This window comes from Physeter macrocephalus, chromosome 8 (genome assembly GCF_002837175.3).
Source record: "Physeter macrocephalus isolate SW-GA chromosome 8, ASM283717v5, whole genome shotgun sequence".
Classification (NCBI taxonomy): domain Eukaryota; kingdom Metazoa; phylum Chordata; class Mammalia; order Artiodactyla; family Physeteridae; genus Physeter; species Physeter macrocephalus.
Window position 1 is genome coordinate 59,629,536 of NC_041221.1, and position 27,558 is coordinate 59,657,093.

Below are 27,558 nucleotides of genomic sequence, written 5' to 3' on the forward strand. Positions count from 1 at the left end.
GCATGGGCTCTAGGCACGTGGGATTCAGTACTTGTGGTGTGTGGGCTCAGTAGTTGTGGCTCGCGGTTTCTAGAGCACAGGCTCAGTAGTTGTGGTGCACGGGCTTAGTTGCTCCGCGGCATGTGGGATCTTCCCGGACCAGGGCTCGAACCCGTGTCCTCTTCATTGGCAGGCGGATTCTTAACCACTGCGCCACTAGGGAAGCCCTAGGTTAGGCTTTTATATTCTAGGATTCTCCTTATTAAAATGCAAACAGCCATGGAAAAGTAATAGACTAGGTCTCTGACACATCAGATTGTTTGCCATCGTAACACCTAAACAGACAAGAGAGCCCTGCACGAATAGGACAGATAAGCACTAGTGAATAAGGGGAGGAAGAAAAGGTATAATTTACAAAGCACTGTCTAGAGGAAATTTTTGAGGGAATTCTCTGAGAAAAACTGGGCACACAGAGAGGAGCAAGACTAGGTCCTGAGAAAAAAGGAAGAGGAAACAGAGTTTGAGAAAATGGAAAAAAGGAAGTTCAAAGCCAAATTAGCCACTTCACAATTTGGTTTCAGGCTGGCTGGAGTGGTCAACTCCCAAAGGTCATAATCCCAGAGCAGCAGCAAAGCATGAAACAATCCTGAATACCAGGTCTAATATTTGGTTACCAGAAAGTCTGGGAAAAGCAGGAAAACAATCTCTAAGACCAGTGATTGCCAATGGAATATTATCAAATACAGTATGGCAGATTTCTAAACCTTCCTGTCCTGCTACCCACATTCCCCACTCCACCCCAAACCAGGTAAAAAAAACTAATAGAGGAGGGGAGGGGAGGAGAGGGGAGAGGAGGCATGCAGAGGGAAAAGTGGATTTGTATAATTTGCAAAAGTTCCCCAAATAATCCAAATAATTATGACATGTATCATTCCTCTACAGTGACAAGCTCCTTCTTCCACCTAAGTCTAGTTAGACCCCAGGTCCAACAAAATGGTAAGCAGGTCCAGCACATTATCTTTTAGTCCAAAGCAGTTCTTAAAATTCTTATATTTGAACCAAAACATGATTTTGACTGCCACCTAGTGGATGAGATAAAGTCAACCACAAACTAAACTGAGGCTAAGCAATCTAAAAGTATCAAATGTTGTTCTTTATATTCTAACAGCCTAAGACAGTTTTCAAAAGTGTGGTTATATGTAAGATGATTTTAGGTAGCACAAGGATAAACGCTATTTTAACTACTTGGTATTTACTGCAATGCATATTAGAAAAAAGTATAAAAAATACTTCATCATTTCACAAATAGATGAAGATGAGACTAAATTAACCTTAATTTTTCAAAGTTAATAAATTTTAAAAAATATTAAATTATAATATTACACAGGTGGTACTGGGATATCACCAAAGTCATAAGGTGACTCTAAAATGACTGAAGTTTTGGAAATAGTTGTCTAAGTTGGTTCTTCTAATTGAAGACACTTTTCCCTCACTGTGTCTGAGATTTATGTATATAAAGTGAAATAACAATGTTTTAAGGTACTCCTGTTTTTTTCTCATCAAATAAGTTTCTGAAATTATTTCACAAGCAAATTAGCATTCAATACTGCTAAGCCCCTATAAATACTTGCCTTCCTTAAAACATGCTTACCTAGATAGTTATCCTGATTGAAAATAGTTGATTCCCTCTTATTTTGACAAGTTTCATTATAGAAAATATATTTCCATTTAATCTACACGGTTAAACAAATTCTCAGAGAACTGTTAGAACTCCTGCCAACCTATTGCAGTGGAATACACTTTAATGACCTATGTTCTATTGTCACAGTGGTCAATTATTTATCATAGAATTTAGAGGTTTCAAGAAAATCCTGAGATTTAATCAGCATTCATTAGTCCTTGTATTCACTGATATTGGAACATATAAGTGAAAATTACAAGAGTCATTTCATTATCTTCTCTGATGGCCACCTTAAATGACAAAGATAAATTTCTCATGTGATAAATTTCACACTGCTCTAGCTGCAAAAAAGACTAAAAAATTAAGTATCTGGAAAATGGAAAGGGGATTATCAAGACTAGCTTAAACCAATCCTCCTTCATCTCCTGGATTGGAAACTACTTCGACCCTTAACACAGGCTTTCGCTGGCAAAGAGGTGGGGTTGTTGAATAGTTGGGTATTTACCGAATAGTAATCTGCCACACGTCCCACCTCAAGCACTCAGTTTCCTTCTGAGGAGGCAACCATTCTTACAGTTTCCTATTTATTCCCCCAGAGTCATTTATACATATTTGCAAAATATAAAACTTGTTGATGTTGTTTTTACCCAAATGGTAGTATACTATATACACTGCTCTGCACTTCACTTTTTTCATTTAACAAAATAAGTTGAAGACTTGTTCCATTTTGATATGTAATAAAGCCACTTCCTTCTTTTCAATGGGTGAAAAATATTCCATTGTATCAATGTGCCATAATTTATTTATCCAGTCCTGTAAGAAAAGACATTTTAGTTGTTTTCAATCTTTTGTTATTATAAAAAAATAGTGCATTAAACAACCTTGTGCATGTATTATTTGACATTGCAAATTAATGCTTAGAAATGAAATTGTTGGGCCATGTAAACTTTGGAATTGGTTGCTGGCCATGTTTTTTGGTGAGGGGCAGATCACATTAATTTTATGGATTAAAATTTAAAGAGCATGACATTTTATTTTAGAGTCTTCCCTACTGAGACCAGTCTATGCCTTTTTGTTACATGTCTTATCTTATTAATCCTAATATGCACATTTAATCATTTCTAAAATATGGATGCATCTCATAATCCAGGACATCTTTTAATCACTGTCAGCCAGGTGGCAGTCATGAAAGTAATTATTTCTGGTGGCACAACAGGTAACTGTCACCTGTGACCGTTTCAGTCATCAAACCATTTAGGGACCATTTAAGGAAGAAATGTGAGCCACAGTGTTTAGAAAGCTTTCTGTGACACCTTCTGGTAAGATCAGGAAAGTGCAAGCATCAAAACTAAAAAGTGTCAGTGACTAGGAAGAAAATTCTTTCAAGAAATGTTACACTATCAATGTTCTCAGTGATACTAAGGACAATTTTGTGTGGGCAGGAAAAAAACACTGATTTTGATGTCTGCAAGTCAAAAAGTGATTCAGAAGAATCAGACTCTATATGCGAAGAATCAGATTTGTAATATCTTAATCGATATATTTTGTTTATATTTTTATTTTTATAATTACAAGAGTTCTTCTAGTAAACATCAAAATAAAATTCTAAGTCCAAAGAAATTGTTGCATCAGAGGTATGGGTAGCAGTTTATGTTAGTATTATATTAAAAACAACAACAGGGACTTCCCTGGTGGCGCAGTGGTTAAGACTCTGCGCTCCCAATGCAGGGGGCCCGGGTTCGATCCCTGGTCAGGGAACTAGATCCCACATGCATGCCGCAACTAAGAGTTTGCATGCCACAACTAAGGAGCCCACCTGCCGCAACAAAGACGTGGCGAAACCAAATAAATAATAAATAAATAAATAGTAAAAAAAAAAAAAAAAAAGGCAGCACAACTTATAATCAGCATCTCAGATTTGAAGAAATACTCTACATGTTATTTTAGGTCTCTCAGTAGTATTTTAAAGTTTCTCTCATATAGATTTTGCACATCCTTAAGGCTATTCCTATGTATTTTATCTTTTTCTTCATTATATTTTCTCATCAGAATGCTATTTATTTTTGACTGTTTTGTAAACAACCACGTTACTGAATTGTCTTATTTATAATAATTTTTCAGCGGATTCTTTTGGGTTTTCCAGGTATGCAATGAAATAAATTTTAAACTCTAATTACCTTAAACTATCTGCTGGAATTTAAGCTCAATAAAGGTAAGGATTACGTATTACTTTTACAGTTCTATCCCCAGCACCTCGCATATTACCTTGCACAAATCAGATAATCAATATATATTTGTTAAATGAGTTATATGCATCTTACTTCAGAAAACTTCCCAACTACCCCTGACAGACAAGTGGAGTTTAGTCTAAAAAGTCAGATGTAAGTGAGAAAAGAGTATTTATATTTATTCTCTACCACATACACACATACAGATCCTGTAAGAAACTGGATATTTTATAATCAGTTATATATATTTGGTTATAATTAGTTCTATATTAATAATTAAAAACCTTAATTATAAAATAAATATTTTATTTTAAACACTTACCTTTTGGTTCTTATATCTGATGAATCAAACTGGATATTCATAGGTCCGGGATTTATTTCATTATCTACCTCAGGGATGAGAAGATGGCTAGAATCACTATCCATATTTGCCATTTTTCTCAGACTCTAAGCACTGAAGAAGTCAGTACTATAATAAATCAGAAAAGAGAAACAATTTAAAGTTTAATTTAAAAAATATTTTACTATTAATAGGTAATATATTTGCATGCATAAGAAATTGAAAAAACACAGGAATTTGCTGTAGATATCTTAATGAGCTACATGCCTAAAATATTTATATTATCAGAAACTTGTTAAGTTGAAATGGAGTTACTGCTTATTTTTCAGCTTAGTAAAAAAGAAGCAGGGCGGGACTTCCCTGGTGGCGCAGTGGTTAAGAATCTGCCTGCCAATGCAGGGGACACAGGTTCGAGCCCTGCTCCAGGAAGATCCCACATGCTGCAGAGCAACTAAGCCCGTGCGCCACAACTACTGAGCCTGCGCTCCAGAGCCCACGTGCCGCAACTACTGAGCCCGTGTGCTGCAACTACTGAAGCCCGTGTGCCTAGAGCCTGTGCTCCACAAGAGAAGCCACCACAATAAGAAGCCTGTGCACCACAACGAAGAGTAGCCCCCGCTCGCCGCAACTAGAGAAAAGCCCGCGTGCAGCAACAAAGACCCAATGCAGCCAAAAATAATGAATAAATGGATTTGCCTTAATAAAATTAAAAAAAAAAAAAAAAAAAAAGAAGCAGGGCAATCCATTTCCAGTAATAAAATAGATTAGGCTACTTGAACTCATTTTCCTGCAGAAAACAACTAAAAATACTGCATAAAATATTATTATTTTTTAAATCAGAGATCTCATAGCTTTATTTTATTTTATTTACTTATTTTTTTGTCTGTGAAATATATTAAAAGTTTGCTGATGACAGTTGGAAATCAAAACATTAAAACTTTTAACATAATAAAATAGCTGTGTTTATGAAGATTTTTAAAAAGTTTCCTAAACCGATGAGAGAAAAATTAAAAAGTAGTGAATATAATACAAATTAAACATCAATTGTAAATAGGAGTCCGTGTGTTAAAAAAAAAATTAAGAGGTTGGTCAAGTATAAAGGAGGTAATCTTAAATTTCTAATACTGTTACAGTATGTACAGCACAGCTGAGGTAGGGTGATGGACAATATGACCTCTTGAAGCCCTTTACAATCTTTTTGTTGTTGTTGTTATTTTTTTTAATTTAATTTATTTTTTTATACAGCAGGTTGGATACAATATTTTTAAAAAATTTTTGAAAAGCACCTTTTAGTAAGGAGAAGCAGGCCATTTGCAGGTGAATTTAAGGAACCTAGGAAGTAAGCAGCTCAAAGAAGTTGCTTCTGCTCTGAGGGTATTTGCTGTGCCAGGAGAAACTGGGCTGAGGTTTTCAAGACCTTGTGAAGTATTAAGAAAGTAGAAGACAAAACCCAAGATTCACCCAAAGTAAGGAACGATTGTAGTAAGAAATAATCTCCTCTCCCTACTTCCCATACAGCTGGGACTACAAAGAAGTTTACCATCAGATTAGGAGTTAAGAAGTAAAAGTGCCTCACTCCCTCACAAAGGAATAACAAACAAGTTTTCTTGACACTGACTACAGCCTGTGTGTGTGTGTGTGTGTGTGTGTGTGTGTGTGTGTATGTGTGTGTGTGTGCTTGAGAGAAATATTATATACCACAAACTGCACCTCATGTGGATTTGCAAGGTGATCAAAGAACACTTAAAGCTGTGAATATAATTTCAGGTTACTTGCTTGGTAGAGCTTACAGGCAATTGGCTGAAGCAAATGTAAATCTTTTCTATGAGGATACAGAAAAGATTGATCCTAGGCCTCAAAAAAGACTTGCTAACAATCTTTCAAGAACAATGAACAGTACATAGTCAAAAATAACCTAGCATATAAAGAAACAAAGTACTATTAGTGAGAACCAAAAGAAACAGCAGAAACAGATCCACAAAGGCTTCAACTATAGGGATATCAGAATAAGATTATAAAATAATTATGCTTCCTATGTTTAAACAAATAAAGGAAAAAGTGGACATTTTCAAAAAGTAACAGCATATTTGAAAAGGACCAGAATGAATGTTTAGGCCTAAATAAATAATAAAAAAGAAAAAAAATAATAACACAAAGTGTAACAGCCAAAATTTAAAACTCAATGGATGCATTTTAAAGTTGAAGAGAGGGCGCTGGCAACATGGTAGAATAAGAAGCTACCTTTATCTTTCCCCTTCAACCAGTAAACCAGTAAAACATCCACAACACAACAAAGGTGCCTCTGCCCAACATACTAGGATGCTGGAGAATCCCACACATCTGTACATCTACAAGTGAGTGGACTGGAACACACAGAGGAGGGGGAACTGAGGGAGGGAGAAACCAAGGGAAGAGCAAAGGCAGTGCCTGTAATCCTACCCCTCTGGCTGCAGCAGCTGAGACTGCAGCCCCAGAGTACTGGGTAGCAACAGGGGAGGCGGGGCACATGACTCCTGCCTCAACAGCCCCCATGGCCACAGAGGCAGAGACGTAGAACCTTACAACACTGAAAACAGCAAAGGTGCCCACGCAACCCTGGCTTTTCTTCCCTTTCGTCTCCCTCCCCCTGCAGTGTCAGAGTCTGCGACTCAGGAGATACTGGATGCGAAGGAAGAGTCCACCATCCTGCCTGGTGATGCCAGTGACAGTAGCAGAAGCAAGGCACCAACAACCCTGGAGGCACAAGAAGCAATAATGAGGGCCCAGGGTAATGCCACTAACAGAGGTGATGGAGGATGGAGATTAAGGGCTCAAATACAACCAGAGTTGGCTCAGGTAAGAAAAACCAAAAGATTGTGCTATAGCACCACCTACTGGGAAGCAAAAGAAAGGCTCAATTTCTAATCTGTTTAACCCGTTATAATCAAGCAAAAATGTAAAAAAAAATAAAATGTGCCTGTGAAGAAACAGCTCAATGTGCCTGCGGAGAAACAGCTCATCAGGCACCATGAACCACAGTAACAGTGCACTACAAAAAGAAAATGACAATTCTCCAGAAACCAAACATAAAGTCATGCAATATTGTGATCTAATTGATAGCGAATTCAAAATAGCTGTTATGAAGACACTCGACAAGCTACAAGTTTTCTTGTAGAAAGGCAGTTTCAATGAGTTCAGGAATAAAATTAATGAACAGAAGTAACAAAGAGATTGAAACTAAAAAAGACCTAAACGGAAATTCTAGAGCTGAAGAATTCAATAAATGAGATGAAGAATGAATTACAAAGCACTGGAAATAGAGCAGACCAAATGGAAGAGAGAATTAGCAAGCTTGAAGACAGAAATCTAGAAATGATACAAGAGCAAAGAGAAATACGATTTTTTTTCTTTTTTAATGAGGAAATTCTACAAGAGCTATCTGATTCTTTTAGGAAGGGCAACATTAGGGTAGTGGGTATCCCAGAAGAGAGAAGGGAACAGAGTTTACTTAAAGAAATAAGAGCTGAGAACTTCCCAAACCTGGGGAAGGAATTGGATATACAAATCCATGAAGCTAAGAGAACACCTCATTACCTCAATACAAAAAGACCTTCTCTGAGACACATTATATTAAAATCATCAAAAGTCAATGACAAAGAAAAAATTTTAAGGGCAGCCAGGGGAAAAAGGATGATAACCTACAAAGGAACCCCCATTTTACTGTCAGCAGATTTCTCACCAGAAACTTTACAGGCCAGGAGGGAGTGAGATGATATTCTCAAAATACCATGAAAGATAAAAACTTTCACCCAAGAATACCCTATCCAGCAAAGTTATCATTCAGATATGAAGGAGAAATAAAGACTTCCCCAGATAAACAAAAGCTGAGGGAGTTCATCAACACTAGACCTGCCTTACAAGAAATGTTGAAAGGAGCTGTTCTTCTACCATAAACTAAAAGGCAAAAGTACACAGAATTTTGAGTAAGGTGATAAACAGACGAAATCAGAAAATTGCAACTCTTTATTAGAATAGGTTTGTAAACACTTTATTATAGTGTAACGGTTAAAGGGGGGGAGTAGAAAAAAATTTCAATTTGGTAACAAACTCACAATATAAAAAGGGATAGTTTGAGACAACAAAAACACAAAAGGGGAAGAGGAAAAGGACAGAATCCATATAGGTAAATGCAGCTAAGATGCTACCAGCAGGGACTTCCCTGGTGGCGCAGTGGTTAAGAATCCGCCTGCCAATGCAGGGGACATCGGTTCAATCCCTGGTCTGGGAAGATCCCACTTGCCTCAGAACAACTAAGCCCATGCGCCACAACTACCGAGCCTGCGCTCTAGAGCCCGCAAGCCTCAACTACTGAAGCCCATGTGCCCAGAGCCCATGCTCCACAACAAGAGAAGCCACCACAACGAGAAGCCCGTGCACCGCAATGAAGAGTGCCCCCAATCGCTGCAACTAGAGAAAGCCTGCGCCCAGCAACAAAGACCCAGTGCGGCCAAAAAGAAATAAATAAATAAATAAATAAATAGGTAAATAAATGAATTTTAAAAAAAGATGCTACCAGCAGAAAAAGGACTATTTTACATATGACAATTTTATACAAACCCAATGGAAACCACAGAACATAAATCCAGAGCAAAGACATGACACATAAAAAAAGAGGAAACTGAGAAAAACATCATAGAAAAACACCAGACCAAAATGATGGATGGAAACACAAGAAAAAAGAAATAATGGAGAAGTAGCGTAACCAGAAAACAAAAGATAAAATGGCGATACTGTCTTCATTTATCAATAATCACCTAATTGTAAATGGACTGAATTCACCAATTCAAAGACACAAAGTGGCTGGATGGGATAATGCATCAAGAAGACATTACAGCAAAGTGATTCAGTTATACATACGTGTGTGTGTGTGTGTGTATACACACACACACATACACACATATATTCTTTTTCAGATTCTGTTCCCTTATAGGTTATTACAAAATATTGAGTATAGTTCCCTATGCTATACTTCAATTAAAAATTAAATTAAATTTAAAAAAAAGACATCACAGTTACTAATATACATGCACCTAACATAGGAACACCAAAACATATAAAACAATTATTAACAGACCTAAAGGGAGAAATTGAGAGCAACACAATAATAGTAGGGGACTTTTAACACCTCACTTAAATCAAAGGATAGATCATTCAGACAGGAAGTCAACTGAGAAACAGTGGCCTTAAATGAAACATTAAACCAGGTGGATTTGATAGATTTGTACAGAACCTTCCATCCAAATGCAGAATACACATTCTTCTCAAGTGCACATGAAACCTTCTCAAATGATAGACCATATGTTGGGAAACAAAATAAGTCTCAATAAATTTAAGAAGACTGAAATTATATCAAGCATATTTTCCAGTCACCATGGTATGAAACTAGAAATCAACTACAAAGAGAAAGCTGGAAAATATATGGAGACTAAACAACATGCTACAGAACAACTATTGGGTCAAAGAAGTCAAAAGAGAAATCAAAAATTACCTGAAAATAAATGAAAATGAAAATAGATCAAACCAAAATCTTTGGGATGCAACAAAAGTGGTACTAAGAGGGAAGTTTACAGCAATACAGAACTACCTTAAGAAACAAGAAAAATCTGAAATAAATACTTTATCTTTCACCTAAAAAAACTAGAAAAAAGAGAACAAACAAAACCCAAAGTCAGTAGAAGGAGAGAAATAATATTGATCAGAGTGGAAATAAGTGAAATAGACTAAAAAGGCAATAAAAAAGATCAATGAAACTAAGAGCTGGTTCTTTGAAAAGATAAAATAAACAAAACTTTAGCTAGACATAGTAAGGGAAAAATGCTGATAAATAAAACTACAAATGAAAGAGAAGAAATAACAACAGATACTATAGAAACAAAAAGGATTATAAGAGATTATGAACAAACACCAACAAATTGGACAACCTAGAAGAAAGGGACCAATTCTCAGAATCATACAATCTTCCAAGACTGAATCACAAAGAAATAGAAAATCTGAATAAACCAATCACTAGTACAGAGATTGAAATAGTACTCAAAAAAGCTTCCAAAAAACAATAATCTGGGACCAGATAGCTTCACAGGTGAATTCCATCAAACATTCAAAGATTTAATACCTATCCTTCTCAAACTCTTCCAAAATACTGAAGAGGAGGAAATGCTTCCCAACTCATTTTACGAGGCTAACATCACCCTGACACCAAAATCAGACAGAGACAACATAAAAAAAGAAAAATTATAACCCAGTATCTCTGATGATCATAGATGCAAAAATCCTCAACAAAATATTAGCAAACCGAATACAACGATACAGTAAAAAGATTATATGCCATGGTCAGCTGGGTTTATTCCAGGCATGCAAGGATGGTTCATTATCTGCAAATCAATGTGATACACCACATTAACAAAATAAAGGTTAAAAACCATATGACCGGGCTAATGGATGCAGAAAAAGGTTGCGCGTCCGCCTGCCGAACAACATGCTACAGAACAACTATTGGGTCAAAGAAGTCAAAAGAGAAATCAAAAATTACCTGAAAATAAATGAAAATGAAAATAGATCAAACCAAAATCTTTGGGATGCAACAAAAGTGGTACTAAGAGGGAAGTTTACAGCAATACAGAACTACCTTAAGAAACAAGAAAAATCTGAAATAAATACTTTATCTTTCACCTAAAAAAACTAGAAAAAAGAGAACAAACAAAACCCAAAGTCAGTAGAAGGAGAGAAATAATATTGATCAGAGTGGAAATAAGTGAAATAGACTAAAAAGGCAATAAAAAAGATCAATGAAACTAAGAGCTGGTTCTTTGAAAAGATAAAATAAACAAAACTTTAGCTAGACATAGTAAGGGAAAAATGCTGATAAATAAAACTACAAATGAAAGAGAAGAAATAACAACAGATACTATAGAAACAAAAAGGATTATAAGAGATTATGAACAAACACCAACAAATTGGACAACCTAGAAGAAAGGGACCAATTCTCAGAATCATACAATCTTCCAAGACTGAATCACAAAGAAATAGAAAATCTGAATAAACCAATCACTAGTACAGAGATTGAAATAGTACTCAAAAAAGCTTCCAAAAAACAATAATCTGGGACCAGATAGCTTCACAGGTGAATTCCATCAAACATTCAAAGATTTAATACCTATCCTTCTCAAACTCTTCCAAAATACTGAAGAGGAGGAAATGCTTCCCAACTCATTTTACGAGGCTAACATCACCCTGACACCAAAATCAGACAGAGACAACATAAAAAAAGAAAAATTATAACCCAGTATCTCTGATGATCATAGATGCAAAAATCCTCAACAAAATATTAGCAAACCGAATACAACGATACAGTAAAAAGATTATATGCCATGGTCAGCTGGGTTTATTCCAGGCATGCAAGGATGGTTCATTATCTGCAAATCAATGTGATACACCACATTAACAAAATAAAGGTTAAAAACCATATGACCTTATCAATGGATGCAGAAAAAGTATCTGACAAGATTCAACACCCATTTATGATAAAAAAAACTCTCAATAAAGTGGGTATAGAAAGAATGTACCTCAACATAGTAAAGGTCATATGTGACAAACCCAGCAGCTACACATGCTCAATGGTGAAAAACTGAAAGCTATCCTTCTAAATCAGGAACAAGACAAGAATGCCCCCACTCACCACTCTTATTCAACATAGTATTAAAAGACGGCATCCATCCATCTCCTTCTTCCTACCTCTCTGGATGCTCCCCCAACCCCTGCAGGCAGCATCCTCAGTCCATCCTCACTGCCCCTGTCACATGATGGGAACAGTGGTGGGTCCTGCACGGATGTCCCCGAACTGGCCTGCATTGGTCGGTCGGGGGAGGTGCCTGTTCCACTTAGGTCAGGGGTCTCAGGTCGAAAGGCAACATTCCACCAGAGGAAGTGGCGAGAGGGAAGCGGGGGCACCCCTTGTAGCACTTCCCGCCTTGGTGCACTGTGTCTCTTCCACACCCTGCCATGGGCCCAGCGCACAGGCTGGGATGGGGAAAGGGGAGAGGCAAGTGCGGATGGCGGGGGCATTGGAGGGCAGTCCCATGGATCCCTTTCCTGGGGGGAACCTGGGGCTGGAGGGCAGCAGCAGCATGTGTGTGCTGCTGAACATGTCCGTACCCAGGTCCTCTGCCAACCCTGGTGTGGGGAGTGGGCCGGGGGGCCTGGTTGGTTGCAGCCCTTGTGCTTTCCCCCTCTTCTTAAAAAAAAAAAAAAAAAAAGTCCTAGACAGAGCAGTTAGGCAAGAAAAAGAAATAAAAGGAATAAAAGAAATAAAATAAAGAAATAAAAGGAATCCAAATTGGAAAGGAAGAAGTAAAATTTAATAGTCTGCAGATGATATGATACGATGTATAGAAAATCCTAAGGACACCACCAAAAAACTACTAGAACTCATCAATAAATTTGGTAAAGCTGCAGATACAAAACTAATACACAGAAGTCTGTTGTGTTTCCATACACTAACAATGAACTATCAGAAAGAGAAATTAAGAAAATAATTGGGGGCTTCCCTGGTGGCACAGTGGTTAAGGATCTGCCTGCCAATGCAGCGGACACAGGTTTGAGCCCTGGTCTGGGAAGATCCCACATGACGTGGAGCAACTAAGCCCGTGCGCCACAACTACTGAGCCTGTGCTCTAGAGCCCGCGAGTCACAACTGCTGAAGCCCGAGCACCTAGAGCCCATGCTCTGCAACAAGAGAAGCCACCACAATGAGAAGTCCACGCACCACAACAACGAGTAGCCCATGCTCGCCACAACTAGAGAAAGCCCGCGTGGAGCAACAAAGATCCAACTCAGCCATAAATAAATAAATAATTTTTTTAAAAAAGAGAAAATAATTGCCTTTACAATTGCAACAGAAAGAATAAAATACCTAGAAATAAATTTAACGAAGAAGTTGAAAGACCTGAACAATAAAAACTATAAGACATAATTAAAAGAAATTAAAGACACAAATAACTGGAAAGATCTTCTGTGCTCATAAATTCAAAGAATTAACGTTATTAAAATGTTCATAATACCTAAGGCAATCTACAGATTCAATGCCATCCCTATCAAAATCCCAAGCACAATTTTCACAGAAATATAATAGCAAAAAAAAAAAATCTAAAAAGTATATAGAACCACAAAAGACTCCCAATAGCCAAAGCAACCCTAAGAAAAAAAGAACAAAGCTGGAGCTATCACACTCCCTGATTTCAAACTATATTACAAAGTTACAGTAATCAAAACAGATGGTTTTGGCAGAAAAAGATATAGATCAATGGAACAGAATTGAGAGCCTGGAAATAAACCCACACTTTCATGGACAATATACAACAAAGAAGCAAAGAATATACGATGGAGAAAGGATAGTCTCTTCAATAAATAGTGTTGGGAAACTGGACAACCATTAAAAAAAAAAATGAAACTATGCCACTATTTCACACCACACACAAAAATCAAGTCAAAACTGATTAGACTTGAATGTAAGACCTGAAACCATAAAAATTCCAGAAGAAAACATAGGCAGTAGGCTCTCTGACATCAGTCTTAGCAATATCTTACTAGATATGTCCCCTCAGGCAAGGGAAACAAATGGGACTACATCAAACTAAAAAGCTTCTGCACAGCAAAAGAAACCAATAACAAAATGAAAAGACAACCTACCACGTTGGAGAAGATATTTGCAAACCATATATCCAATAAGGAGTTAATATCCAAAATATATAAAGAACTCTTACAACTCAACAACAAAAAAACCAAACAACCCAATTTTTTAAATGGGCAGAGGAGATAAATAGACAGTTTCCAAAAGAAGACATATGGGTGGCCAATAGGCACATGAAAAGATGTTCAACATCATCAATTATTAGGGATTATTAGGGATCAAAACCACAATAAGATATCACCTCACACCCATTAGAATGGTTATTATCAAAAAGGCAAGAAATAACACATGTTGGTGAGGATGTAGATATAAGAGAACACTTACACACTGTAGGTGGGAATGTAAACTGGTGCAGCCACTATGGAAAACAGTATGGAGATTCCTCAAAAAATTAAGAATGGAAGTACCATATGATCCAGCTATCCCACTTCTTGGTGTTTATCCAAAGAAACACTAATTCAAAAAGATATATGCACTCTTATGTTCATCGCGGCACTATTTGCAATAGCGCAAGAAATATTTCCAAAGTACAGAAACAACCTAAGTGCCCAACAATGAATGAATGGATAAAGAAGGTGTGGCATATACATACAATGAAACATTACTCAGCCATAAAAAAGATGAAACCTTGCCATTTATGACAACATGGATGAACCTTGAGGATATTATGTTAAGTGAAATAAGTCAGAGAAATAAATACTGTGTGATTTCACTTATATGTGGAATATAAAAAACAAACCAAATTAAATAAATAAATGAAAAAACTAAACAAATACATGGATACTGAGAATACTGAGTAGTGGTTATCAGAGGGAAAGGGGCAGAGAGAAGGGTTAAGGGGATCAACTGTATGGTGATGGATGGAAAGTAAATTTTTGGTGGTGAGCACACTGTAGGGTATACAGAAGTAGAAATATAATGAACAATTTTATAAGCCAATGGTACCTTAAAAACAAATAATAAATAATACTAAATAAATAAAATTAGCAACCTTTATTAAAGAAATTGAAGAGAAAATTAATGTACTAGAAGATACATCAGAAGAAGTTATCCAGAACGTGGCAAAGAGAGGGAAAAAAAAAAGGCAGAAAATGTGGAAGAGAGGTTAAAGACAAGAGATAGAATGAGAAGGTCTAACATGCATGTAATTGGTGAACCGGAAAGAGAGGAGATAGCAGAGGTAATATTGAAGAGATAATGGCTTAGGATTTTCAAGAATTCATAAAAGATAATGATCTGCAGATTCAAGAAGTTTAATGAATTCAAGCAGAATCAATAAATATGCTACAGAGTTGGAAAAAAAATTAAAATTCCAGACCAAAGGGGGAAAAGATCAAGTGAAGTTCTTGGAATTAAAGTATTCTAAAGCCCTTGTATTGTCCAGATCAACATTACACTTTGATGTGATGTGTGGTGTAATTTTAAAGGTAACTACCGACATAATAGAAAACAATATATAACATAATCTAGGAGAGGGAGAAAGGAGAATGTTAAAAAATAAATGACCTAAAGAAAGGTAAGAAAGGAGAAAAAAATGTAAAAGAGGTAGGACAAATAGAAAGCATAAAATAGATAAGGTCCTCCCATTCTTTCTTAAACCCATGCTAATCAGGCTATCTTCCCCATCACTACACAAAACCTACTCTTATTAGACCAATGCCCTTCATATTGGTAAACTCAATTTCTCAGTCTTTAACTTGCTTGCCTTATCAGAAATATTTGCCACAAGGAATCACTCTCTTCCTTAATAAACTGATTCAACAGGCCTTCAGGTTTTTTCTATATCTCTGGTCCCTCCTCCTTTTCTGTCTCCTTTGCTCACTGTTTGCTCCTTGTCTCCAGACTTCTTAAAATTGTAGAGTCTTGGGCTTCCCTGGAGGCACAGTGGTGAAGGAATCCGCCTGCCAATGCAGGGGACATGGGTTCGATCCCTGGCCTGGGAGGATCCCACATTCCACGGAGCGGCTGAGCCCGTGCGCCACAACTGCGGGGACTGCACTCTGGAGCCTGCGAGCCACAACTGCTGAGCCCGCATGCCACAACTGCTGAGGCCTGCACATCTAGAGCCCGTGCTCTGCAGTGGGAGAGGCCACCGCAATGAGAAGCCCGTGCACCGCAGCGAGGGGTGGCCCCTGCTCGCCTCAACTAGAGGGGGCCCACACGCAGCAGTGGAGGCCCAACACAGACAAAAATAAATACATTTATTAAAAAAAAAAATTGTAGTTTCAAGGGTCAGTCTTTGTACTCTTCTCTATTTACCTCAATTTTTAGGTAATGTTATCCAATTTCATGGTTTTAATATCGTCACTTGTGTTATACAGTACAGTAGCCACTAGTCACAAGTGATTAAATTTATATTAAAATTAAATTTTAAAAAATTCAGTACCTGAGTCACTCTAGCCACATGTGGCTAGTGGCTACCATATTGCAGTGTAGGTATAAAACATTTCCATCATTGTAGAAAGTTCTACTGATCTAGATAATGACAAATTTCACATTATATTTCTAGCCAAAACTCTCTCCTAAATTTCAGACTTGCATATCCAACTACCGACTTAACATCTTTTTAAAAATGGAGATATAATTGACATATAATATTATACTAGTTTTAGATGCACAACATGATTTGGTATATGTATATATCCAACTTAACATCTTTACTTGGATATAATAGACAAGTGAAACCTGTCTAAAACTGAACTTTTGACTTTTTTCCTGAAAAGCTACCCCATGCTTTGTTTTCCTGATTTCAGTTAATGGTATTTCCATCCTTCTAGTTGCTCATGCTAAAATTCTTGGAATCACTCATAACTTCTTTTTCTCAGTCTACATTCAGTCCATTAGTAAATCTTGTTGGCTTTCCTTCAAATATATCCAGCCTCTGACTACCATCATTTGTTACCAAGATTTCTACAGTGGAGCTCTCTGTACCCTTACAGTTTACTCGCCACACAAGCAGGTAGAGAGTTGTAGAGTGGTATAGTAAGGAATTTGGCCTCACCCAGTTGGTTGTTACAACTGAGGGAAGTGCTATTAGCACCCAGTGGGTAGAGACTAGGGATGCTGCTAAAGATCCTACAATGCACAAGCTAACTTCCTACAACAAAGAATTACCTAGCCAAAAATGTCCTGAGACTGAGAAATCTGCCCTAAGGGGGAAAATAGGAGGTTGTGTTAGGGAAAGATAGGAAGGGACCTTATATGGTAATTGCAGTATTCTATTTCTTTAACTTGATTGTGGTTACATGGCCATTTGCTTTATAATTATTCAATATATGTATGTTCGATGTACTTTTTTGTAGGATGTTGTATATCACAATTATTAAAAAAAAAGGGAACTCAGGTTTTAACACAAAACCAAGTGCTTCACCTTTTATCCTCAACCTGTAAGTTACTATTATTACCTTCACTTTATAGAAAAGGATACAGGGGCTTCCCTGGTGGCGCAGTGGTTGCGCGTCCACCTGCCGATGCAGGGGAACCGGGTTCGCGCCCCGGTCTGGGAGGATCCCACATGCCGCGGGGCGGCTGGGCCCGTGAGCCATGGCTGCTGAGCCTGCGCGTCCGGAGCCTGTGCTCCGCAACGGGAGAGGCCACAACAGAGGGGGGCCCGCATACCACAAAAAAAAAAAAAAAAAAAAAAAAAAAAAAGAAAAGGATACAAAGCAAGGAGAAGGTAAGTAATTGACTACAAAGTTAGTAAGTGGCAGAGTTTGAATTCAAGCCTACACAGTTTAAGTCAAGAGCCTGTATTCTTTGCCACTATGCTGTGCTGTTTTTCCTGTTCTTTGGCCTTTCCTCCTCTCTTTTATCTTTCACCTTTACTTCTCTTTCTTGTTACAGCCCAGACTACTCAACAAGTATAGTTTTTGGTTTTTTTGTTATTTTGCGGTACGCCGGCCTCTCACTGTTTGTGGCCTCTTCCATTGTGGAGCACAGGCTCTGGACGCGCAGGCTCAGCGGCCATGGCTCACGGGCCCAGCCGCTCTGCGGCATGTGGGATCTTCCCAGACTGGGGCACGAACCCGTGTCTCCTGCATCGGCAGGCGGACTCTCAACCACTGCGCCACCAGGGAAGCCCATCAAGTATAGTTTTATCATTGCTGTATTTGTTTAATGGAGTTTAATGTCCACTGATCTTATTTTTCTAATTGTAGCATTTACGGCAAAGTAGAAAGAAAATGGGGTTTCTGAGGGAGAGTCCTATATTTGCCACTCATTACCTGTGTAATTTAAGACTAACAATTTAACCTCCACAAGACTATTTTCCCATTTGCAAAATGGAAATAATAACATCCTCTTCACTGGGGTGTTTGAGAATTAAATGACATGATGCATATTATACTTAGTACTTTGTAATGGGAACCTAAATGTTCAAATGTATTATTATTCCTTTCAAAAACCAAATAAAAATACTTCTTTTTTTAAAACATATGCAGCCACTTGAGTTTTTTCCTATTTTTTTTAATGAAAAATTCTTCTTAGTAACAAAGCGCTAAGCAAATATTGCCAACATGCCACTATTATGTGATAGAGATGTTGGTAACATGTTCTATTCCCCAGCATGTGTTTTCTTTTCTGTTTCTTTCCTTTCCATTTCCCTATTCTGCTCTTCTGTGTTTCTGTTCAACAATTAAGCCAAAGCTCTCATTAACTTAGTTCTACTGAAGATAAATAATGTTAAATAAAAATGTTAAAGTATTACCTTATAAGGTAATAATAGTAATTTTAACAGTAACTTTTCAAAAAAGGCAAAACCAAATACAGTTGACCCTTCAACAATGAAGGAGTTAACTGTGCCTCTGCACAGTTGAAAATTGGTGTATAACTTGACAGTCAAGTATCTGCGATTCTGCATCTGTAGATTAAACCAATCGTAGATGGTGTAGTACTGTAGTACATAATATTGAAAAAAAATCCACATATATGTGGACCTGAGCAGTTCAAACCTGTATTGTTCAAGGTCTACTGTATTACCATTTCCAATCAAGAAGGGCCTTACTTCTGTATCTTATAAAGAGTATGAACATAAAAATGATGATCTATTTTAAGATGAGACAACTAAAATACTGAGTAATGGTAAGCTCTGAACAATATATTCATCCAACAAGTTCTCAGTGAGCCTCTACAAGGTACTGGGGTACTGAGAAAAATAGAAAAAAAAAAACTCATGGTCCCTATCCTCAACAAACTTAAAAAATATAATTTATGAAGTCAAGAAGTCAGGTAACTTGTCCTAAATCACTTAAATAATAAAACCTAGCAGGATGCTAATAACCAATTATGATTTTCTGTTCTTCAATTCACTTTTAGCTCATATCTACACCACTTGCTAGTCGTGGCTCCCAAATTAGCTTTGTAATAGATCAGTGCAAGATTTATTCTTTTAAGGTAAAAAGTTTAGTTGACTGTTTGAAACATAGAGCCATGTAACGTATATATTCAAATGTGGAGCATCAGAAATGATCTTGAATATAAAGTGTACACTGTTCAATAGTAATTGTTACTAAAATCTCACTAAGATGAAAGGAACTGTGAATAAGCTAAGTAGTTTCATCAGAACAGTTAGTTGATATGCAAAAACAGAAGCTTGATTTTTCAGTTCCTTTTTTAATGTAATAAAACTGATTAATAATTCAGTTGACTTCTTTGGTCTTAAGTTTTAAAACTAAAGGCAGAATTAAGATTACTTTGACCCCTAATTTACAAGACTAGGATTGATAGTCCTATTAAATATCCTTAGTCTAAAACTGTCAATTTCACTAAATAACTTGAAAAAAGCATCTCCTGGATGTAATGAGTAAAAACATTCTATATAAAATATCAATGAAAAATACATTTTAAATTAAGGTGAATATCTAAGATCAGCAACAACTCAAGGATGCCCACTCTTGCCAATTTATTCAACATAATATTGGAAGTCCTAGCCACAGCAATCAGGCAAGAAAAAGAAATAAAAGGATTCCAAATTGGAAAGGAAGTAAAAAGGTAACACTTTGCAGATGACATGACACTACACATAGAAAATCCTACGATGCCACCAGAAAAGTAGTAGAGCTCAACAATGAATTCAGTAAAGTTGCAGGATACAAAATTAATATACAGAAATCTGTTGCACTTCTATACACTAAAAATGAATTACCAGAAAGGGAAATTAAGAAAACAATCCCATTTACCATTGCATCAAAAAGAATAAAATATGTAGGAATAAACCTATCTCAGAAGGCAGAACACCTATACTTGGAAAATTATAAGACACCGATGAAAGAAACTGAAGACAACATAAACAGATGGAAAGGTATACTGTGTTCATGGATTGGAATTAATATTGTTAAAATGACCATACTACCCAAGGCAATCTACAGATTATTGCAATCCCTATAAAAATACCAAGGGCATTTTTCACAGAACCAGACAAATAATTTTAAAATTTGTATGGAAACACAAAAGACCCCGAATAGCCAAAATAATCTTGAGAAGGAAGAACAGAGCTGGAGGAACAATGTTTCTTGACTTCAGACTATACTACAAAGCTACAATACTCAAAACACTACGGTACTGGCAAAAAAACAGACAAATAGATCGATGGAACAGGATGAGAAAGCCCAGAAATAAACCCATGCACTTACGGTTAATTAATCTGTGACAAAGGAGGCAAGACTATACAATGGAGAAAAGACAGTCTCTTCAATAAGTGGTGCTGGGAAAACTGGACAGTCACATGTAAAAGAATGAGATTAGAACATTTTCTCACACCATACACAGAAATAAACTCAAAATGGATTAAAGAACTAAATGTAAGACCGGAAACCATAAAACTCCTAGGGGAAAACATAGGCAGAACACCCTTTGCCATAAATTACAGCAACCTATATATGTTTTTTTGACCTGTATGCTAAAGCAGAGGAAATAAAAGCAAAATAGGACCTAATCAGACTTAAAAGCTTTTGCGCAGCACAAAGGAAACCACCGACAAAACCAAGAGACAACCTACTGAATGGGAGAAAATATTTGCTAATGATATGACTGATAAGGGGTCAATACCCAGAACATATAAACAGCTCATACAACTCAACAAAAAAACAAGCAACCCAATTTAAAAATAGACAGAAGGGCTTCCCCGGTGGCGCAGTGGTTGAGAGTCCGCCTGCCGATGCAGGGGACACGGGTTCGTGCCCCGGTCTGGGAAGATCTCACATGCCACGGAGTGGCTGGGCCTGTGAGCCATGGCCACTGAGCTTGCGCATCCGGAGCCTGTGCTCCGCAAAGGGAGAGGCCACAACAGTGAGAGGCCCGCGTACCGCAAAAAAAAAAAAAAAAAATAGAAGATCTGAATAGACATTTTATAAAGAAGACATACAGATGGCCAACAAGCACAAGAAAAGATCCTCAACATCAGTAATCATCAGGGAAATTCAAAACCACAATAAGATATCACCTCACACCCATTAGAATGGTTATCATCAAAAAAGTAAGAAATAACAAGTCTTGGTGAGGATGTAGATATAAGGGAACCCTTATACACTGCTGGTGGGAATGTAAATTGGTGCAACCACTGTGGAAAACAGTATGGTAATTTCTCAAAAAACTAAAAATAGAACTACCATATGACCCAGCAATTCCACTCCTGGGTATATATCTGAAAAAAAATGAAAACACTACTTCAAAAAGATACAAGTACACCAATGTTCATTGCAGCATTATTTACAACTGCCAAGATACGGAAGTAACCTAAGTGTCCATCAACAGATGAAAGGATAAAGAAGATGTGGTATATGTATAATGGAACACTACTCAGCCATAAAAAAGAAAGAAATTTTGCCATTTGCAACAACATGGATGGACGTGGAAGGTATAATGCTAAGTGAAATAAGTCAGACAAAGACAAATACTGCATGATATCACTTATATGTGGAATCTAAAAAATAATACAAACCAGTGAATATAACAAAAAGGAAAGAGACTTACAGATACGGAGAACAAACTAGTGGTTACCAGTGGAGAGAGGGAAGCAGGGAGGGGCAAGATATGGGTAGGGGATTAAGAGTTATAAACTATTATGTATAAAATAAATAAGCTAGAAAGATATATTGTACAACACAGGGAATACAGTCAATATTTTAAAATAACTATAAATGCAGTATAACGTTTAAAAATTGTGAATCACTATTTTGTACACCTGTAACTTATGTAATATTGTACATCAACTGTATCTCAATTAGGAAAAAAAAAGGAAAAGGAAAATAAATAAAGATGGACATGGCATAGGAATTAAAAGCTTGGAAAATAAACATATAGTAGAGAAGTTATTAACTTTAGAGAGTTTTTAAAATACCATCTCAATTTAAAAAATTAAATATTTTAGAAATTGAAAAGTTGACTGTCAGGAAGCCAGTACCCTTTCATCAAAAAGAATAACTTAAAGAACTTCGGGGAAATTTATAAAAGAAAATCTAAAGCACATAAAATAATCTATAAATTAATGTGTAAGCATTTGGAACCATTCCAAGCACTACTGAACTTTATATAGGAGTTTGCTACTATTATTTGTGAACTTAAACTAAGTTTAATGAAATGAGCTTAATGAAATTGTTATACTGTAAGAGGAAAAAGTCATAAACAGAATTGTTAAGAAATGCTAGAGAAAATTTTTAATATTGGTAAGCAGGCAGAACCTTATTGCTCCTAAATCTACAAAAAGTGATGAAACCACCTTCAGAAGGTATTCATTTGTTTGAATTATACACAATGGTTAAATTGGGATATGGCCTATTCTGATTCTATTAAGTAGAATGTGGTGGTTGATAGCTCACATAAGACTGCTTGGATTATGAATCCTGGATTTACTGTGTGACTTTGGGCAACTTACTTAAATTCCCTAAGGGAATTTGGTTTGAGATTTAAATGAGATAATGCACTTAATGTGACCAGCCCACAGTGAGTGCTCAATAAACATAGCTATCATTTTTATTATGAATTTAGTTCTTTAAAAGTAACTAGCAAAATTATATTTTGGCTTAATTTAGTGGCCTGAATAAAACCAGCTGACATATGTACATGTCTTTAGCATAAAGTGAGTAAACCCAGTGAGGTAAGAAAAATAAAGAAATTGAGCTTCATAGAATTACTGAACTGTCACAAACAGAATAGACCTAAAGGGAAAGAATTCATTACTGAAGAGTCACTTTGGAGAAAAACTCAGAGAAAAAGACAAGTCAATAGAAAGGCAGTGGGAGATGGAACTAACATTTATTTATTGAATGACTACTACTGGCCTAATGTTTACATGTTGTTTAATTGCAACTCATACTTTAGGAAATAGGTATTACCTTCAAATTATTGATACAAAATAAATAAATAAATAAAAAACCATGAAGCTCAGAAGTAACTTGTCCTAAATCATGTAACTAATAAAGCCACAACTGGGAATGAAACCAGGCCACTTTGATCCCAAATGCTATTTCCCACTATAGTGGGATGTCTGCTTTAAAGAAGGAAGCAGGCTATTTGGAAGACAAAAGAAGCATCTGAAAATCAGGTCTTGTTCAGATTCATAAACAAAAAAGCAATAATACCTAGAATGACAAATGGCCTTAAACTCTTTAAAACAAAGTTTAGGACTAGAAGAGTGAAGATGTGTGCCCAAGTATCTGGATTACAAATTTAAAACCACACAGCTTTCTTGAAGCAAGCTAGCTTAGATGAATATGTTTCTCTTGATGCAAACTTCTTTGTCTCAAGGCTAGATATTTCCTTGGACAGCACTAATCCTTCCAGCAGCAGTGAAACACAGGAAAGGTCAATAGCCAAGTCAGAGGAGGAAAAAAGATACCTGCTTAAACAATGGCAGAAAAAAACGGCTACACTTCTTACTTTGTTAACCAGTACTCTCTACTGCATTGGTTCCTAAACTAAACTGAGAATGTGGCTGAGTTTAGAAACAGGATTCTTTTATGTCCTGGAGATGATACTTTCAATGAATATTGAATGTTAGGAAACCAGAAAAGAGGAAAATCTAGAAAGGTTCTTAGATTTCAGTCAGTCTTAACAAAAAGTGATAATCAAGGTTGGGGAAAATATGAAGGACATTCAGGAATTGACATAAAGTTCCCAGTTTAATCACATACATGTATTTGTCCTGAGCAAATCTGAAATTTTGTGGCATTGTCAAATTAGCTTTTTATTCCAAAAAAGCAGAAAACTGATGCTATTTCAATGATTCAAAATAAATCATGAATGAGTCCAAAGTTCCTAGTGCCTTTCAAAGATTTATTAACATTCAAGTAAATATGAAGAACTGTAAGGAAACTGATCATTTTCAGCTGCCTCAATTCGTCAATTAACCTGAACTTCAAATTCCCCCAGAATGCTGTTTCAAAGGAAATTAATACCTTTTTGAAAGTCTTGAGGAGAACTATAAACTGAAGTTTGATGAATTAGGTTGAGAGGTGAATTGGAGTTTCATAGCTAATATTACTTAGATTGTAACACAGAAGAGTGCTGTCAATGATTAAGTAAAATTTTAAATATTCCTAAGCACTAATTTGCCACAGACTAACACTAATATAGGGAGTTAAATTCAAAAAATGACATAAACAGATATATTCACTTCTATTTCATTCAATCCTCTGATCTTTAAGACATTAAAGTCCCAGATGCAAGATTATTAATGTCAAAGATAAGTCATTTAATAATAAGACCCTTATCATTTATTTTAAGATTGGTTTTAGTATGGGGTCTCAATATGAAAACAGTTTTATTAACTTGCTTGCTGGTGCCTATGCTGAAGCACTTATCTCCATGAAAAGAACATAGAGAACAACCAAAGGAAGCTCCTAAATGTTATTTTTAAGTTATTAACTGTGAGCATCAGTATATCTCAAAGAATGTCAGCCCTTTCCACACTAGATTCAGAAACTTTGACAATTCTTTGCAAAAGCAAACCTACAGTACATATGCCAAGATGCTAGCAACAATCTGCAATAGGAGGTACTAGCTTTTGCCCAAAGAAATGGATTATGAACCCACCATACAAGTATTTATGAGTGAAAATTACTATTAACTAATACTTCTGCAAATGGGAGAGTTTTAGATATGAGTGAAAATTACTATTAACTAATACTTCTGCAAATGGGAGAGTTTTAGATACTATATTTACATACAGTTCACCAGGCCAGGGGTTGATAATTTTTTTTCTGTAAAGGGCCAGATAGTAAATATTTTAGGCTTTGCCAGCCATATGGTCTCTGCAACTACTCAACTCTGCCTGTAGCACAAAAGACAATATATAAATGAGTAAGCATGGTTGTGTTCCAGGAAAACCATATAAAAAGTAAATACATTTGGCAGTGGCCAAATTTGGTCATAGTTTACCCACCTCTGTAGTATACCAATATAAAAGCAATTGGAACCATATCATTAAAAAGGCAGCCTGGTGAAAGCAGTTATGTATATGTATGTTCCTCTATGTAAGTCTGTAACTTCTATAAAGTCCAGTAACAAAATTTATCTAAACCTCTTCCTTATGAATTGCTTAATGGTGAGCCAATAGGAGCCACAATATTCAAATTCTGATGTGACAGTTGGAACATGCTTCCAATCTGATCAATAAATCCTTCAAAAGGTGTTAAATTTGACAGTGCTGTAAGACAATGTGTTTTAATAAAGAAATTAGCAGTCAGAACAATGCAATGGCATCAAGGAACCTCTCCTCTCACACTGGGAACACTAAATGCTCTAGTTATGTTTAGGCGGTAGGAAAGAAAGAATACTGGCAAGTACTGAAATTTAAGTGTATTATAAAATGCTGGCTTGCTAGAAATTTTTATCTTAATTTTTTTTTACTTTTATGCTCGTATCTCTTAAAAAAATACTATAAATCATTATTTTAATTTGTAATTCAGGTATTCCCATCCTCCCATGCTGTTTACCCTTTATTGTAACTATTTAGGGTATTATAAAAATCACAATAAGCATTATTTTTATGTATGTAACGGAGATATGCAGCATTTAAGATTGAGAGAAGAAATCTAAGGCTAAATGTTTTCAGAGCTCTAGTGGGCATACAGTGGGAACGGAAAGGTGAACTTTATTTTCTTCGAGGCAAAGAAACTATAGGTGACATCTTAGCTTGTTACCAACCTTTATTCTTAATATGAAGTTTGTAGTTGTTTGTGAGGCAAGGAGATTTTTGTTCAAGTTAAAACAAGGATTTCTTTGACCTACTGCAAAGTGTAAAGCCTTTCCCTTCAGGGGCTGCCTGTTACCCTGCATATGACAAGCAGTAAAAAGATAAAAGGAGGGGGAACAGGTTCTAGAGTTTGCTAATCTACTGATTTCAGCAATAGATTACGGCATGGCTTGAGAGTCATGAAAATTAGGTTTCAGTCAAGCTGGCCATTAACCGGTTGTCTGGTGGTGAGCGAGCCAGTTTCTTCAACTCGGTGGACTTAAGTTTCCTCATCTAGAAAATGAAAGAATGCTCTTGACTAGCTGCTCTCAAAGGCCCGTTCCAGCTCTATTATTCTAAGACAGGAAGATGTCAAGCCACCTACTATGGGCACTGTCTCTCACAATCGAACCGGGGAAAAGCGTGACGAGGACTTCCCTGTCTCAGCCCTCACCCCATCTGCGGTCCTAGCTCAAGGCACCAAAGGAGCTTCCTCCCCACCTCCCCTCTCTAGCTCTCTCCTACTCAGGATAGAGAAAGGCGCTCCCATTCCCGCAATTCCCCCAATTCTCCTCCTCCCCCCTCCTCTCACTCCGGTGTTCACCCACGGTAACCCTGCCTTTTCCCTAAGGTCCGGCAGACACCGACTCCCGCAGACACCGACTCCCACAGCCCCTCGAGTTCTTTCTCAGCCCCCGACGGAGGCCCTGACTTGCTCTCACCCGAGCCCTGTAGGAACGCGCGTCGCCTCTCCGGACCGGTCTCCGCGGGCCCCGGCTTTGGCCTCACCGCTCCCGCAAGAAGCCACTGTTCCGAGGCGTTTCCCTGAAGAACTTCCCCGGGTAACAGCCGACTCCGTCGCAAGCTCAGCCTTAGCAGCCGCGTCCCCCGCTTTCCCTCCGCTGCCTCCCGGGAGATGAGTTTGCAAGACCCGGAACGTGCTCTACCTGAGCAGGCCAAGCCCTTAATCTCAGAGAGCTCGGCGGGAAGGAGGACACCCCTCCCCCAAAACTTCTCAACTTGCTGCGGCAAGGCTTCTCATCCCCTGAACAGGAAAAGGCAACGGCCTAGGCCGCGGGGGCCAGCGGGGGATGGAGTTCTGAGAGCGCTAACCTGGCCGCCGCAGTCAAACCTCGCGCCGCCGCGGACTACAACTCCCAGAGGGCTCTGCGACAGCTAACACGCCTCCCGCCGCAGAGCCCAGCCCTCCGGCTTCGGAAGGAAGGGCGGCGCAGGGGGCTAATCGCGTTTTATCTGCAGCCAGACCTTTGCGCCAGAGTCGGTTGCGTGCCTGCCTGCCCTTAAGGCATCTAAGAGGAAGGACGCGATCTCCTGCAGTCCTGACCACCCCAGAGGCCACCTGAGAAAGGGCTGATGTGACATTTACATCTAGGGCTGACCTCCCATAATCTGTCATCTCAGGCTGTTCTGGCTGGT

The 27,558-nt window shown here is 37.5% G+C and overlaps 1 protein-coding gene across 1 annotated transcript in view; it reads right to left on the minus strand.

Moving 5' to 3' along the window:
- Nucleotides 1–27,193, minus strand: part of SLC38A9 (solute carrier family 38 member 9) — a 109,590-nt gene extending 82,397 nt beyond the window's left edge. The window contains exons 1-2 of the mRNA XM_055086888.1: nucleotides 26,844–27,193; nucleotides 4,211–4,357 (exon numbers count right to left, since the gene is read on the minus strand). Coding sequence (XP_054942863.1) covers nucleotides 4,211–4,323 — 113 coding nt within the window. The 5' untranslated portion in view covers nucleotides 4,324–4,357; nucleotides 26,844–27,193. The remainder of the gene's footprint in view (nucleotides 1–4,210; nucleotides 4,358–26,843) is intronic.
- Nucleotides 27,194–27,558: the final 365 nt, after the last annotated feature.